The sequence below is a fragment of the Liolophura sinensis genome, chromosome 3 (genome assembly GCF_032854445.1).
Source record: "Liolophura sinensis isolate JHLJ2023 chromosome 3, CUHK_Ljap_v2, whole genome shotgun sequence".
NCBI lineage: Eukaryota > Metazoa > Mollusca > Polyplacophora > Chitonida > Chitonidae > Liolophura > Liolophura sinensis.
Genome location: NC_088297.1, coordinates 2104493 through 2121136, shown reverse-complemented (window position 1 = coordinate 2121136; position 16644 = coordinate 2104493). Strand labels below are relative to the sequence as shown.

General features: G+C 39.5%; 1 protein-coding gene across 9 annotated transcripts in view; it reads right to left on the bottom strand.

The window, feature by feature from the left end:
- LOC135463739 (uncharacterized) overlaps positions 1 to 14507 on the bottom strand; it is a 29727-nt gene extending 15220 nt beyond the window's left edge. For 4 of the 9 annotated variants that reach the window (XM_064741151.1, XM_064741153.1, XM_064741154.1 and 1 more), the window contains exons 1-2: positions 14321 to 14507; positions 12989 to 13588 (exon numbers count right to left, since the gene is read on the bottom strand). In XM_064741151.1, coding sequence (XP_064597221.1) covers positions 12989 to 13588; positions 14321 to 14465 — 745 coding nt within the window. In that variant the 5' untranslated portion in view covers positions 14466 to 14507. Of the gene's footprint in view, positions 1 to 689; positions 1286 to 2208; positions 2994 to 5036; positions 5820 to 7488; positions 8153 to 12988; positions 13589 to 14320 lie in introns of those variants that run through there. The other 5 variants (XM_064741157.1, XR_010443584.1, XM_064741155.1 and 2 more) reach the window with 5 other exon arrangements.
- Between the last annotated feature and the right edge of the window lie 2137 nt (positions 14508 to 16644).

The following is a 16644-nucleotide window of genomic DNA, read 5'->3' as shown; positions in this document are numbered from 1 at the left end:
AAATACTCCTTTTTGAAAATACGTCCTGGCTATCTATTTAGCTCCTCAGGTTACGTTATACGCAACGGAAGTGCAAGGTCTAAATAAGAAACACATGTTCACAATACTTCCTTATGTGACGCGCTGCTCAGCCAATGTCGTACTTAATTAAAGGGCATCGTGTTGCCTTGATACCAGGTCGTTCGTTAAATTCCTGGCCCGTTGTAAAAAAAAAAAAAAAAAAAAAAAAAAATGGTGGCCCACGGTAAAAGATAGAAGTTCAACCAATCGATTTAGCTACAAGATATCAAATCAAAAAAAAAAAAGCAATGTGATCATACTAAAATATCATTAAATACGTACAGCATAGAGAGTACAACAAGAGGAGCGACGATGGTGATAGCTGGCAAATCGTCACACTTTACTGGTAAATTACGCCCTCCTGTCAATTTACCCCAGTCAGACTTTTATTCTAATTGTTCATGTAAACGCATAAATAGAAACAATTTACACGCTCGACTTTCTTAAAAGTCTTCTTGGTCCCACAAAGAATGTCTCCCGCACGACATTCACGCTCATCCAAACTGATGTCAGATAATCTAGTTGTTAACTTGAATGCTCTTGATTTTCCAATAAGATGATAATATCGTGGAAGTTTAATTTCCCTCTCTCGTCCAACAGAACGGCATATCACGGTAACTTTATTTTACCTGCTTGAGTCGTTTCACGTCAGCTCTGTCCACCACTTGAAGTTCTGTGGAGACTCACTCGTGAGATTAAAACGTCAAACACTACACGTTTTTCAGCAAGACAAAAAAGACAATCCCACGGGCACACAATTAATTTATCTAGGAAGCCATTTCCTTTCTAATTTCATTGATTTTACGTTTGTAGGCCTCTTGGCTTTTCCAAAATATCCCCGAGATACTTGTGATGGAGACTGGGTAGTTTGTACATCGCAAGTAGAAATCCAAGTAGCCTCTTAAAGACTTCAACGAACCCGGCGAATAATTGTTTCCGTTCGGCTGTTTGATGGTGCCGAAAAATTCGGCTAGATATACGTCAAGCTCGCCCGGTGGGATATCATGTATGCCCCGCGATTCGGTTTCGTGGGTGTCCCACAGCCAACGCTCAAATAAAGCCACAGTACTGGTGATGTTTGCAACTCGCGATTTAGACATGTTCTCCCTGTTCGGTATTCGATTCATTCGTTCGTTCTTGAGGCGATCGGCCTTTTGCTTTGTTCTACTATAGAAGTTGCTCGTCCTCGGCATCTCTTCTGGAGCCATTCCATCTGACGAAATCTCTGGTGAGAGAAAGAAACCAGTCGTCAGACAGAACGCTAGGAATGAAAATGTGGCTACGTTGTCATGTCCAAGGCAGTGACAAAGTATTGTTGTTGTTTTTATTTTATTTTTTTTTTTTGGCATGGTGATCTTTGTTAAAGAATGCCTCAATGCAAAATCTATGTAAAACGATATTTATTCTACAATAGCGCCAAATGGCAAGCACAGAGAAAAGAATATGAAAAATGGTATCATCAGTAAATAAAACTACTATAAACAATCAATAAATCATCAAACCATGACAATTTACCCCTCTTGTTATTAACCTTACCCTTCCTACTAAAGTAATATTTTACAACCAGGAAAACCACACTGCAGAAGGAGTAAAAGAAGATGGAGAGAATATATATGTGTGTATGTGTGCGTGTGTGTGAGTCCCTCCGATATCAACCATACAACACGAGGTAACGGTAATACAACCAGTTAGTTATGAGCTAGAATCCAGAAAGCTTCATAATAAATTTCAGCTAACTTCCTACAGCAAAACGTCCAGACACCTTACACCTATGGGCGGAATAAATTAGGAATACAGCCCATCTCCATACCTGCATTGTAACACCTCTAATTTCAAGGATAAAAAGAACTCAAGTAATGCATGAAAAATATAATATAATAAAGTCTGTTTCAAACTCATACAAAAGATGCGTGTTGCTGTTCTCTGTGATCACCAAAATCATCTTAATTTCACACTCCAAAGGTTGTTGGATGGAACCAATCGAGCGTTAAAGTGTCGCCTGGGATTTCAGGATATCCAATGAAAATTGTTCACAGCGACGGTCTTTAAGAACGTTTTAGTGACGTCGTCGTCATTGTTGGACTTTGCACACGTTGCCGCATGAAAATGAATAATTATTACATTATATTCCCTAATAGTGCAAGTAATGTTGGCGAAAATTAACCGTATATATGCCTCCATCACATGAACCCTAAGTATCAAATACAACATTAGCATCTATAAAGAGGGCAATAATAGTTCTCGCAGTACAAAACCTGAATGTAACTTATTCCTGAACACCCAAGAGATTCTTTTCAACTGCATACTATTCAAGATTTCTTCATCAGGCTTCCAAAACAACACAAACATATGTGTGATCGTGCTCTTCCGAAGAAGTTTTACGTCCTGTGAAGATCAGTTTAAAAACGGATTACTTCTTCGGAAGCTAGGCTGAGACAATATTACAAGGGCAACTCAAGTGTGCTCAGCAGGCAACGTCGAGGTAGCCATTTCCTGTCTTATTTCATTGATTTTCCGTCTAAATGCTGCCTGACTCTGTTGAAACACTCCAGAGTTGCCGGTGATAGATGCTGGGTAGTTTGTACACCGCAAGTAGAACTCCAAATAACCTCGCAATGACGAAAGAGAACCTGGAGAGTAATTATTGCCGTTTGGTTGTTTAATGGTGGAGAAAAACTCTGTCAGGTACCCGTCAAGTTCCTCAGGATATATGTCGTGAATGCCTCGCTTCTCTTGTTCGTGTGAGACCCATAGCCATCTCTCGAACAGGGCCACAGTACTGGTGATGTTTGCCAATCGTGATTTGGACATGTTCTCCCTGTTTGGTATTCGACTCATGCGTTCCCGCCGGAGTTGTTCGTCTTCCTCCTTGGCTCTAGTGTAGGAGCCGGATGTTCTCAACCTCTCAGCCTGAACCATTACTCCTGAAGTCTCTGGTGACAAAAAGAAACCAACTGTCAGATAGAACTTTTTAGCGTAGACAGCTCGGGCACTCCTGGAGGCAAAAAAGGCTGCCTTTGTAACTGTTGCGCTTTATACACATCGCCGATGTTGTGCCTGCAGTCATCATGTCTCCACTTCGGAGCTTTGGTCAAAGCATGAACAGAACAGCAGTCAGGTATCGATTCAGATAAAGTCATCAAGGGTTCGTCTTGGCTACCTGTATTGTTGAGGGTATGCGTCATTCAAAAGCGATCAACTGCTCGAGAATAAGCCAAATCTACAATTTCTGAATGGTATACTTAATGTACTATTATGTGTTTGATAATCTCTAATCAAATCAGTATTTCACAAATAAAAAGCGATCAAAAGTAAAACTACTGCAATAGCAAACTCAACACCGGTAGAGATGGTCAAGGGAATGGTATCATTGTTCATTAAAAAAAACAAAACAAATAACAATCAAGTCAATGGACAAAAAGATCTACTTGGCCTCTGCCTTCCCAGAACACAAGCTACAATTAACCGCCACTTCACAACCACCCAATAAGAAGTTTAATCAGCCTTATCCAATACTCCCTCCACTGCTACAAGTAAGACACATGCTCAGAGCAGAAAGACTTGGCAAGTTCAACATGTCAAGCGATCAGCCAAGCTCTGGGAATATCTCCTAATCGTGCAATCTTGTCCCTTCACACAAGGATGCAATCACCTACATGACTCAAAACATCAAATCATCAGCTGTCTATATTTGCTACCAACTTTATAGCTTTATAGAAGAAGGCCAAATGCCCCTCACGCATTTAATATGACAGTGTGACACCACTGGCTTCACAGCTGTAAGACATATATCCATGTACATCACTGAGTACAAGTTGTAAATTTATGACGAGTGAGTGAGTGAGTGCTTGGGGTTTAACGTCGTATTTAACAATTTTTCAGTCATATAACGACGAAGGAATCCTTAACTTACGACGAAGGCAAGATTATAAATATATCATATCGAAACACACATTCGTGTACCAGCCTTCAACCAATAAGGACTCTCCACGTCAATAATCCCAAGGCCAATTCCCAAAAAGGACCTATAACACAAACCACCAAAAGAACTAAGAAAGTATATAAAGTACGTACATCCATGTTATTTGATGTAGGGAACGATTGTGTGGCTGGCATAACAGAATGCTCGCATAACACCCAAACCCAGACCTACAACAAGATCACGTACCTGTTGATCACACACAATGACTTCATATGTGGCCTTCAGATGTCTAAAGAGTGAATTACTGTGAAACCATCATGCCGACATTTGATCAGATGGTAGAATATTCTTGACGTTTGGTATCACAATACATGTAATATAATTTATTTATTTATTTACTGATTTATTTGATTGGTGTTTTACGCCGTACTCAGGAATATTTCGTTTATACGACGGCGGCCGGCATTATGGTGGGAGGAAATACTGTAATATGATTTCAGATGCTAAATGATAAATGCTGAACTTAAACCTATATGCCATAGACATGATGAGAATCGGGCGTATACAAGAAAGCAACTTGGATTTATTTATTACATGTGATTGGTGTGTTACGCTGTACTCAAGTATATTTCACTTATACGAAGGTGGTCAGCATTATGGTGGGAAGAAATCGGGCAACAGACGCTCGGGTTGCTGCCACACATTCTCACATAAGACCGGAGAGGAAGCCAGAATGAAGACAGTTGGAGGAGCTTGGATAAAAACATCGCCTTGCAAATACAACGTGTACAAGGAGGAACAAAACTGAAATATAGACTAGAATAAAACATTTACAGCAGAGTGAATAAAACCAGAGCAGCAACGACAGAGTCATAATTGGCAAATGGTCACATGTAACCAGTGAATTACGACCGCCCGCCTCTTGTCAATTTACTGAGGGGTAAATTGACTCCAATAATGCATACATTGTTCAATTTAATTGTACAATACAAGAACAATACACTTGTGCTTGACAATATGATTTCCAGCAATTTATTGGTTAGACAGTGTTGGCATAAATTCTTTCCGGGTAAGTTTTCAGGTAGAAATACCTCAAATCAGGGAGTACCGTGAAGTGCAAGTACAACACGGGAACTAAATGTACAACTACATCCGTAATGCAAAATGTATTGTAAAGTATGACTGAAAATGGTATTTTATTTCACAAGATTCTGTCTTGAAAAAAAAAACACACACACACGACATTTTCTACGACATCTGATAAATATTCACAATCGCTGATCCGGTATTAAACTTTATTTTGATACCATCTGCGGGACTGCATTTGTCCTGTCAGAAGTGTCATCATTCACAGCAATATTTTGAGCACTTTGAGCCTTGAGTTCATTGTATTTCGTTCTGAAAGCTGCTTGACTTTGTCTGAAGACATCCGATGTTGTCACCGACGCAGGGTAATTTGTGCACTTCAGGTAAAAATCCAGGTTGGAGCGCAATGATTTGAAGGAACTAAGAGAATAGTTGTAACCATTCGGGAGTCTGACATGTACAAAGAAATCACACAGGTACGTGTCCAGCTGTTCTGGTTGGATTTCATGTATTCCTCTCGTCTCCTCTGTGTGCGTTTCCCACAGCCAATGTTCAAACACACCCACAGCACTGGTAATATTTCTTAACCGTGCCTTAGACATAACTAGCTTGTTTGGTATACGACTTAAGCGTTTTAACTTCAACGTGCTTTCTTTGTGACGAGAGTCGTCTGCCCTTCCATCCCATCTTTGTCGTTGATCATAATGGTCAGTATTTTGGCTGGTTGTCTTTGGTGATGCTCCCACATAGTCTGGTGAGAAAAACAAAGCCTGCGGTAAATCAGAGGTTTTACCTCATGGCAAAGCTTTCAGCCTTTTAACACTCAAGCTTTACTCTCCGAAAGTAAAGATATGCGGCTTAAATGTCAGGTAAATCACACATCTTTCAGGCAACAAACAAGTGTTTTCACTCAGAAAAAAACTAAAATAGTCTTCAAACCCCTGAACAGGTGCATCTGGTTACAGTAATACACATGGATATATACACATAGGATGTGAAAATGTTCTGAAAGAATCTTGCCGATGTACTTTTTATGCCTTGAACTTCCAAACCTCAAACAGAAACTTTGTTTCTGGAACCCATTGTGAACATTTTTTCTGAATCAAACATGACCAAAAAATGGTCAGAGCAAAATTGTGAATGAGCACAACTGTTGTAGCCTAAACCCACGGTGTTCTGAACTTTGAAAACCTGTATGCTGATGCTACATCCACAAGCCGAGTTAGGACATCAGTGAAAATAATCCAACATTTTGACAACTTCTACATGACAGTTTATACTGAATATCCTCTGTCAAGATCAGCAAGATCTCGCTCATTCACAACCATGTCATCTTCAAGCAACTTTTACAACACGGTTGACACACCTAAATACGCTCCATCAGTAGGGCGTCAGTCATATTATCTTCAACCATCCAACTACCTACCCTCAGGTTAACACATTTCATCAATTAAATTAAAACATCAACACCCTGGAAAAGACCCAAAAATAACCTCCCCGACCATGAATTGTCCATGTTTCATAGAACGGTTTCCTTTAATATAGACACATTGGTGTAGCAAATAGTACCAAACCAATGATTGATAGTAATCATAACAGTACATTAAGATCAAAGCGGTACTTATTTGATTGGTGTTTTACACCTTACTCAAATATGTATGTTTTTCAACCTTGGCAGAATATACATATTTGACCCAGCAGGTACAATGCAGTATATGTAATTTTATTAGGTGACTTTCCAACTTCGTCTAAATGGTATATGAAAAACAGAAGACTATTATCTGTAGCATTTAAGCTAAACATTTCAAATTCATGTACAAATTTAAAATCCATCTTTAAGGTAGGTTTTTAATTAAAATATGTGCTATATCTTCAAAACTTTTTTCAGCTTTTCAGAAACCACTTTCAGCTTACTCCTAAAACCACCTTTGACCCCAAGGCAGGTAATTTAGGGTGGTCCAGCTGCACTGACCCGATAGTGTTGACAGCCCAGATCCCTTACATACTTGATCTTAAATTTTCAAAACTTATTATCACAGATCGACCCACCATTTCTATGCATGCCTAGAATCGACCCACCTTTTCTATGCATGCCTAGAATCGACCCACCATTTCTATGCATGCCTAGAATCAATCTGAACTCCCATCACACCACCTCCTGTGGCTTGCTGTGACATTTACATGTAGCTGAGGTGTGAGTGAGTGAGTGAGTGCTTAGGGTTTAACCCCGTACTTGACAATTTTTCATATGACAATGAAGGAGTCCTTAGAGTGCATGTAATCTGCTACTTTGTTGCAAGCTAATTTCAATTACTCTTTTATCTAGTGCCGCTTCACTGAGATGACACACAGAAGGCAAGGATGCCGCCCTACCTGAGCCAATATACTGATACAGATCAACCAGTCGTTGCACAATCCCCTTAATGCAGAATGGCAAGCAAGGAGGGTACAGCTTCCTCTTTTAAGGTCTTAGGTGCGACCCGACCCAGGATTGACCCTGGATCTCACGCCACCAAAGTGGATGCCCTACCAACTGAGCCATCAGTTGAAGTGTGAAGAAGGAACACAGGAGTCATTTGGGCTATTATTCAACACAAAAGGTCACACTTTGAGCGCTCAGAGCTTTGATATTGTTCATTTTCTTTCTGAAAGCTGCTTGACTTTGTCTGAAGACATCCGATGATGTCACCGACGCAGGGTAATTTGTGCACTTCAGGTAAAAATCCAAGTTGGAGCGCAACGATTTGAAGGAACTAAGAGAATAATTGGAGCCATTCGAGAGTCTGACTTGTTCAAAGAAATCACAGAGGTACTTGTCCAGTTGTTCTGGTTGGATTTCATGCATTCCTCTCTTTTCCCCTGTGTGTGTTTCCCACAGCCAACGCTCAAAGAGACCCACAGCGCTTGTAATATTTCCTCGCCGAGCCTTAGACATGCCTATTTTGTTGGGTATACGATTTGAGCGTACTAACTTCTGCACATTTCCCATGTAACGAGGCTCACAAGAGTTGTCTCTCCTTCCACACCACCTCTGCTCTTGGTCAGAATTTGTGCTGGTTGTCTTAGTGGATGCTTCCATACATTCTGGAGAGAAAAACAAAGCCTGCTGTGAATCTACATGTTCGCTGATCCGAAGATTTCTGTATACCCTTAGGATCCTATCGTACATGTACCTAACATGCCTGGCTGAAATTTCACACACGTTTTCATTGAGAAGAAATGACAGTGAAGCATAGGGTTAGCTAGCTACCTGTGCATCCGTCCATGTGGGCGGGAGAAACAGACAACTGGTGCTATTGGGACACCCTGATCTCAGCATATATAACATGGGAGAGATTTGAGAAAATGAAATCTGGACACTGGTGGCTATAACAAAATGGCCCCAAAAAGGGAGGTTTGGACACCTCCTTTAAATTTCTGGCTACCCTGCCTGCACTGAATTGACATGAGAACTAATTCAAGACACCATATTTGCCATTCCAAGGTAACATAATGCGTGGCTTGGTTGCCACTATGTGTCAAATCAAAGGGAATTTATGCAGATTGGTGAGGTGACATGAACATACTTAATAAACTACATGTATGTCACAAACCCTGTGCTCACTGCGGACAGGGAGTACAGACTAAACTAAACATACATGAATATACATTCACATGTACTGTCTACTTAGCTGACTACGTGTCCAAATTGGTTGGACGCCATCTGATATGTTCCAATTTTATACTAGCAGAATACAGAATTTCAAAAGAACATATTGCAGGATAGGCCTGTTTGGTAAATTCTTTCACAGCATTTTATTTCAAAGTGCCCTTCCATTCTAATGGCATTTTTCAAATGCAAATGTACATATCCAAACTGGATATGTAAGATATATCCTACTGCAAGTCCACAAAATGTCCATCCTACATATTGCTGTACACTGTATATTTGACAACAGGTCCACAAAATGTCCATCCTACATATCCATGTATATCCTATGGCAAGTCCACAGAGTGTCCATCCCATATATCCATGTATAACCTACAGCAAGTACACAAATGTCCATCCTACGTATCAATGCATATTCAACAGCAGGTCCTCAAAATGTCCATCCCACATATCCATGTATATCCTACAGCAAGTCCACAGAGTGTCCATCCCATATATCCATGTATAACCTACAGCAAGTCCACAGAGTGTCCATCCCACATATCCATGTATATCCTACAGCAAGTCCACAGAGTGTCCATCCCATATATCCATGTATATCCTACAGCAAGTCCACAAATGTCCATCCTACATATCAATGTATATTCAACAGCAGGTCATCAAAATGTCCATCCTACATATCCATGTATAAATTATTGCCAGTCCACAAAATGTCCATCCCACATATCCATGTATATCCTACAGCAAGTCCACAGAGTGTCCATCCCATATATCCATGTATAACCTACAGCAAGTCCACAAATGTCAATCCTACATATCAATGTATATTCAACAACAGGTCCTCAAAATATCCATCCTACATATCCACGTATATATTATTGCCAGTCCACAAAATGTCCATCCTACAGGTACATCCACAGCAAGATGGCAAAATACAAAAACAACTATTCCATATCCATTTACAATGACTGGATCAGAAAACTGTCTCATTTATGTTTCATCTTATACACATCTTCCATTATATATAAAATGAGGTGTACATACTGTATGTGTATTAAAAGATACACAGCAATCATTTAATTAAGGATTTAATTGAGATTATATACTTGAATCAGTATAAGACAAGACAATGCACATGTATTCATTCCATTCAGACCTTTGAGAAAATTTTCAGACTACACCTTGTACTTCACCTCACACCTTGAAGAGCTACATAAGACACATACAGTATGTGTATTCATCAATGTGGGGACTCGTTTCATCTTACACCTTGTACTTTTCACAAGACTGAGGATCTACATAAGACACAGACAGTATGTGTATTCATCAATCTTGGGACTCATTTCATCTTACACCTTGTACTTGTCACAAGACTAAAGATCTACATAAGACACATTATGTGTATTCATCAATTTGGGGATTCATTTCATCTTACACCTTGTACTTGTCACAAGACTGAGGATCTACATAAGACACAGACAGTATGTGTATTCATCAATCTTGGGACTCATTTCATCTTACACCTTGTAACTGTCACAAGACAGAAAATCTACATAAGACACAGACAGTATGTGTATTCATCAATCTTGGGACTCATTTCATCTTACACCTTGTACTTGTCACAAGACTAAAGATCTACATAAGACACATTATGTGTATTCATCAATTTGGGGATTCATTTCATCTTACACCTTGTACTTGTCACAAGACTGAGGATCTACATAAGACACAGACAGAATGTGTATTCATCAATTTGGGGACTTATTTCATCCTACACCTTGTACTTGTTACAAGACTGAAGATCTACATAAGACACATACAGTATGTGTATTCATCAATCTTGGAACTCATTTCATCTTACACCTTGTACTTGTCACAAGACTGAAGATCTACATAAGACACAGACAGTACGTGTGTGTATTCATCAATCTTGGGACTCATTTCATCTTACACCGTGTACTTGTCACAAGACTGAAGATCTACATAAGACACAGACAGATTGTGTATTCATCACTTTGGGGATTCATTTCATCCAACAACTTGTACTTGTGGAAACCAAAGGCACACATACATGTACACATACTTGCACTGGTGCAGCCCAATATCTCAAGTTATGTGTACATGTAGCTCTAAGGCCAGGCCTACATGGATAAACATACATGCACGAGTACAAGTACAGTGAACCTTGTATACACGCACAATCCTGTACTTGTTCATGGCGGGCGGGTATAAATATTCACAGTAACAATCTCATATATGTATTTGATGTACAAGCATAAACACGTAAATGGCTGGACAAGCTCCTAAAAGTTTAAATGATGCGCAACATATATCAAAAAAAAAAAAAAAAAAAAAAAAAAACAAGTAGAAAAAAAACTTTAGCTGTGATCTTACACACCGGTTCTGTTTCAAGGAAGATATGGCTGATTTTGTATGTCTGTGTACACTTGCTGATTTTGACACTGCACTCGTTCAGTGTGTGTCCTTTATCATAGAGATGCATGGTTGAACACAGGTTGTCACAGTGATTAACTGCGTTTATCATACATGAACAACATTCAAGGTCATCGCTTTATGGATACCATCTCCGATAATCAACACTCACTTTCCTAAACAAAACCTGATACTTCCCCATGCGCTGTTGCAACCTACTACACAGTGCTTTCTAGTGATTGAGGCAAGTTTCGGTCTCGTTCCAAAATTGTATTTATCACACTGTCTGTAATCGTGAGAGTGACGATGTATGAAATGACACTACGAGTCCTGAAAAATCTTTTAAGCTTCTAAAGAATGCCACAGGATTAAATTTTCTTCAGAAAAGCATGTAAAGAGATGCGCTGGAAAGCCCAGTAAAACTGAAAGGTTTTGACAGCGTTCGGTCCGTGATTGTCCTATATTTGCTTCCACCTACTGGCTAGATGCATGCGTTTTCAGAAACTAGATTGTGAGTTCCCATGACAACAGACTGTCGGTAAACTAACCAATCAGGTCGATTCGACATTACGGTGTTAACATGCTTATAAAAGAGTCGAGAAGGGTACAGGCAAGACAGAGCTAACCATATTGACACTTAACACTCTTGCCAGGACATCCCTGTTGGTTGGACAGAAATGCTGAATTATTTGCATACAATGTAGGTGTACATAATGGACATATTGGAAATTGTGCGAACAGGTAAACCTGGACTTTTCCACTGGGGCAAACCCTGGAATAGTTCCTTAAGAGAAGTAAGATGAGGGAAATATATACAGATATACAGGTACACTTGTCACATGTTGGGATTCATAGAGGTTTACACTTTTTTGAAAAGGGGGAGGGAAGGAGCGGAGGGGAGGGGAGGGTTCTGTGGCCAAGCTCTTAAAGTGCTAGTGCAGCACAATGATTCAGGAGCTTCTCACCAATGCGGTCGCTGTGAGTTCAAGTCCAGCTCATCCTGGCATCCTACCTGGTCATGCATGTACGTGGTTAGCTCTCCCAGCATTCCATTTCATCCCACCATAATGGTGGCCACCATTATAAAAATGAAATACTCTTGACTACAGCATAAAACACCACTCAAATAAATAAATATATTGCACTCTTATCTCAAACACTTCCATGTAGATGCATGAAGAGACAAATACCCATGCTTGCATGGATCAATCCTGGGTGGTTACTTTTCTTTATTTTTTTATCCCTGAAACAATTTCAGTTTGTAGTTAAATACCAAAAATGTATGACCTCAGAATAGAATGTATATACATGTACATGTAGGCTATTATCGGACACTGAGGTCATCCATTTTAAATCCTAAGTGGTATTGCCAAAATTTCAGCACATGATTCTGTACTGTACCAAGAAAGTCATAGCCTAAATAATAATAATAATAATAATAATAATAATAGTGACTAAACTTTAGTGCTATCTGTACATAAACCACTATCTAAGTGACATTTGATATGATAAAGGCATCAAGATCGCATGTGTGCCTTTTTCTCTCAAGTGGCATCACAAAGAGTAGGTTTAGCCAGGGGTGGGGTGGATGTCTCTCAGTGTTTTTGAGATGTCCTATTCTGACAAAATTAACATGGGAGAGATAGGGAAAAATAAGAGAAAATTGGTAATGAGATGGCCTGATTTCAAATTCTGGCTAAATCTATGCTAAATATCATTCCTATATCAACCGCTTCAAGATGTGCCTCCTCTTCATTATGGAGGAGAAAACTTACAATGACATGATAAACCTCTATGAACACCAGACAAGCAGATTTTAGGAAATAGTCAGTACCTACCGCTAGTATTGACGGTGTCTTGGCCGAAGTCTGTTTGATCAGCAAAATCAGCAGCTGTTTTGTTAAAAGACAAATCGTCCACTGACACATCAGCACTCAAGTCTGGCAATGTCACATTATCTGCAATACTGGTGGAGGGAAAATCAGAGTTGCCTCCCCTGTTTTCACTATCCTTTATAGTGTCATTATCAAATCCACCAATGACTGACATGAGACTTTGATGGGAAGGCGATTCAGTGGTTGACATTCGTCTCTGTTTTGGTCCATCTCTGAAGTCAATAGATACACTGTCCGTGGCTGAACGCTTGCGATTTTCATGTGCGTGCAAGCTAACTGGATAAACATCGGGTTCCTCTTTAACAACAACAACATCAGGTGAAAGTCGCTCAGCCAGCTCTCTGCTGGGCACAGAGTGAGATTGTGATTGGGGAATGTCTGAATCTGAAGATGAGTGAGCTGGTCTGTGTAATGATGGGCTTCTGTAGGCACCTGGGCTATGAATTTGCGTCCGTCTGTCAGTCTGACTGTTTAGTCTGGATGGGGTCTTCTGTTTGCTTAATCCCTTCAGCCATATTGGATCTGGCTCTTCTCCAGAGCAATCTATATTTGACAAAAAAAAAAACAAAAAACAAAAAACAAACTGAGAACAACATGGTTCTGGATCTTATACTTTTTCATTCCGCTGCTAATGTCTGCAAGCTTTGGTCAAACCTTTTGATGTTATAACACAAATGAAGCCAACGTGTTCCAATTAAACTTTCTTTTGTTATTATACCTGAAGTTTGTATAGTATGTGTATGCATGTACACTACGAGTTTAGTTTTGTGCTTAACAGTCTTCCAGCCATATGATGACGAGGAGTCATTTGGTGTGAGTATATATATATATATATATATATATATATATATATACTGTGTCTTGTTGTGGCAGACAAGTCCATGGCACCAACATGCTGCCACCTTTAAAGTAGCACGCCGAAGACACCAGACATGACACCTTGTCACATTATCATGAAATCAGGCAAACCAGTCATGTTTCCTTTTTCTAACCTCTGCGTGCTGAATACATAGCAAGGCAGTAACAATTTATGATCACTGGTATGATCCAACACAGGTTGGATCCAGGAGTTTCCCAACTTTGAGGCAGACACGCTAACCATAAGGCCACCGAAGCTGTCAAGGATTTACAGTTATAAGCTACACGTACAAGTGCATAAAGTATGAATGATGGTGCATGTAAATTACATGAGAATGGCAAGCCTGGGACATTAACCATGTTTTCAAATATTAAAATACATGTACAGTATATCAGCATATACACGTCTGTACTCACCAAGTGATATGGCCCCTTTTAACTTGTACTCTGCCAGTCTGAGGTCTAACCACACTGCAAACTGGGAGAGAACATCTGGTTGGCTGCAGAGCTCTCCAATGATGGAGGCGAATTTGAACTGCACTCTTTCCAGTGACATCCCCATATTTGCGTTGCTGTATATTAAACTGGATAAGAGACACAAGTTGCCCGGTCAACCTGTGGAGATATTAGATGACTAAAATTAGGGGTTTTAAGTTATTTAGTGATTATCACGACACTGGTTTGCATTTAAAGAATATTATCAGAATTAGCAGACCACTAATGACCCACACGCCATTCACTGGTCGTCATCTGTGTGCTTTGCCACTATTATAGAATCCTGCTACCTAACGAGTCCACACTGACATCACAACAAAATCACATTTTAATGCAACCATTATTTGAATCATTTAAGCAGTTTATCTTTTCCTTTTTTTTTTTTCACCACTGCAACTTAATGCATTATATACAGGAAGTTGAGGGACTACCATAGCAGAACTTTTACAAATGGCAAAAGCTTTGTGTGATCTATAAAACAAACTATTGACACCGATGTCTATTGGCATAAGAAGCATCAAAATACTTCAAAGAAAACCCATACATGCAATTCATAAGTGAAGGTTCATGAAGCACACCCAGTTTTACTTAAGTTCGCCCTACTATGACACGTCCTGGCTGTGAAATATTTGCTATTCCCTAACCTTTCAAAATATGTGTATGAGTATATGTGTATATGTATGCACAAATGCTCCCACATAGAAATCCCATGAGCGAGGAATCCGCTTTAACGATACATCAAACCTTTTGGCTTATTTTTATTGTGCAGTTTAGGACATGTAATAACATACAACACTACATAAAAAAATTTCAATCTTCATTTCAGGGGATAAAAATGGCTTCCAAGGACAGCTTTTACAAGGCCCCAGTGGTCAGTCCAGAAATTAAATACCTTGCAGTTGTGACATATAAGATGATCTGTGTGGGGGAACAGACTGCATGGGGGTGTAAAACAGACAGAGTAGTGGGGGGGGGGGGAGAGGCAGGGGCACAAAGGGAGCACTAAGCTGGCTACCCCATGCAGTGTCTGAGTATGACAGTATGCTTACACTGTATATACATGGCAGACATGCCATTCAGTACACAAAAGTGTCAGAATGAACCAAAAATCTACAACTATTTAACAGAGGAGTTTGACACTGACAAGTTCAGACCATACTCATTCGTTCATTCGGGGGAAAAGTTGGATCGTTTGATTTTCCTTGTTCATTCCGGTCGAAATATCATATCATCTGGAAATCTGAATAAGCTGAAGACTGAAACCATCCCATTCTTTTTAGAACAGCTAAAAATGGCACAACAAACCAACCGTGAACCTAGGGAAATAGCAAAGAATGAATGCATTGTTTGCTGGAAGAAAATCTCAGTGAAAAACAAAACAACACCGACTGATCAGTTAATTACACTTGGGGTCCCCACTATATCTACCATAGTTCACTTGGCTTGGGGCATTTCAGGTGGTTCACCATGCACTGAACAAGATCCACGGCGACATAATTTAAAAAAGTATCCGACCATTGACAGAAAATATGGACAAAATATATATGAATGAAATTTCAAGAATGAAAATGAAAAAACAACAAAAACAAAAAATCTTGGCCATAATTTTCTTTATTTGGCTTTAATAGAAACACAATCTTTGTTTTAGAGCTTCACAGTCTTTAGTAAGGTGACCGTTAACATCAAGCAATCCCTGAAAAACTTCTTTGATGAGCGTAACCAAACCCTACCAGAAAAAGATGGCTAGGTCCATAGGAAAGTTCTTTTATTTTATTTTAATGAGATTAACACTTGGAGAAAAATATAAAAAAAAGAAAGAAAAACTTCTGAGTAGGGTTATTTTGGGCTACCAAAAATGAAGATACTTTATTATGGCTTCTATGAACAGATCATGCCTAATGACAGTGAACAGTGATCATCAATCAGTGTTCTTACTGTTTACTTGGTAGAGTGTGACCATAGTGTTAGTGTGAATTTGGCAATGCCATTAATTAGTACCCAATGAATGTCAGGATTTTAAAACAGCACACAGTGTTCACCCTGATAGTCTAATCAACGCTGTATATAAAGTCCCACAGACATGACAGAAACATGTGTACATGTATAACATATGCTATATCATTGTCATTCTTGTTGCTCAAGTGTGATCGGCTTTACAAACCCAACATCGCATTTCGTATTTTAAGATAACTTAACATGACTATAATCCAGTACCTGCAGGCGAGATACAAATTGCTGGGGAAAAA